Source organism: Corvus brachyrhynchos, unplaced genomic scaffold (genome assembly GCF_000691975.1).
Source record: "Corvus brachyrhynchos isolate BGI_N302 unplaced genomic scaffold, ASM69197v1 scaffold193, whole genome shotgun sequence".
In the NCBI taxonomy this organism is placed as follows: Eukaryota; Metazoa; Chordata; class Aves; order Passeriformes; family Corvidae; genus Corvus; species Corvus brachyrhynchos.
This window is the reverse complement of record NW_008237087.1, coordinates 454,962-455,767: the sequence shown is the minus strand read 5'-3', so window position 1 is coordinate 455,767 and position 806 is coordinate 454,962. Positions and strand designations below refer to the sequence as shown.

The window sequence follows — 806 nt, the reverse complement described above, 5'->3', positions numbered from 1 at the left end:
GGGGAAATGGGGTGGCAGCCACAGATTTGTTATAATTTCTTTTGTAGAAAGCACTGATTTCCCTGTAATTGGTTTCAGAAACACACGAGTGCTCAGAGGTGCTGGCGTCCGTGTCTGTGGAGGGGACATGGGGGAACCTGCTCTGGGATGGGGGGGAGGGACACTGCTGGTGGGTTCTGAGCTCCTCCAGTGCACCCATTGGGGCACTGCTGGCTTCTGTCCCCACGGGAGGTGGAACCCAGGGGCCAGGAAATGGCACCCAGGGGAGGGAGAGGACGAGGAGGTGCCGCTGGTAACGCCGCTGCCGGTTTATTCCTGCAGCCTGGAGCTTCAACTACAAAAAAACCCCAAAAAACCCAAAGGATGAGGTGCAGACAGTTCCCAGGACAGCCCAAAATCCAGCCCCGCCCTGGCAGCAGGGAGGAACTGGCCCCCAAACAGCCTCCGGCAGCTCCTCCGCTCCATGGGGAAAGTGGGGAGGGGGACTGGGAGAACAGGGGGGATATTTGGGATAATCCCAGCCCCAGTCTCTGCTTGTGGGCAGTCCTGGTTGCGCAAGGAGCTGGGAAAAGAACGGCCAGAGCAGTCCTGGCAGCCTTGCTGGTCCTGTTGTCCCTGGAGAGGTGACGAGGAAGGGCCAGCGAGGCCTCAGGCGAAGATGGTCTCCTCCCGCCGCTTCTTGGTGAGGATGGTGCCAGGCTTGTGCTGGGCATCGGGGTGGTTGGCCAGCTCGGGGGGGCAGGAGGACACGGGGCTCTCCAGGATTGCCTGTTTGAGGTCGTAGAACACCGTGGAGTCCTCCTTGG

At 60.5% G+C, this 806-nt stretch overlaps 2 protein-coding genes across 2 annotated transcripts in view; one reads left to right on the top strand and one right to left on the bottom strand.

Moving 5' to 3' along the window:
- The window catches only part of CACNB3 (calcium voltage-gated channel auxiliary subunit beta 3), a 10,791-nt gene extending 10,164 nt beyond the window's left edge, over nt 1-627 (top strand). Inside the window, exon 13 of the mRNA XM_017728679.1 lies at nt 545-627. Coding sequence (XP_017584168.1) covers nt 545-627 — 83 coding nt within the window. The remainder of the gene's footprint in view (nt 1-544) is intronic.
- Nucleotides 285-806, bottom strand: part of DDX23 (DEAD-box helicase 23) — a 6,847-nt gene continuing 6,325 nt past the window's right edge. Inside the window, exon 16 of the mRNA XM_017728678.1 lies at nt 285-806. This exon is cut by the window's right edge and continues 45 nt beyond it. Coding sequence (XP_017584167.1) covers nt 649-806 — 158 coding nt within the window. The 3' untranslated portion in view covers nt 285-648.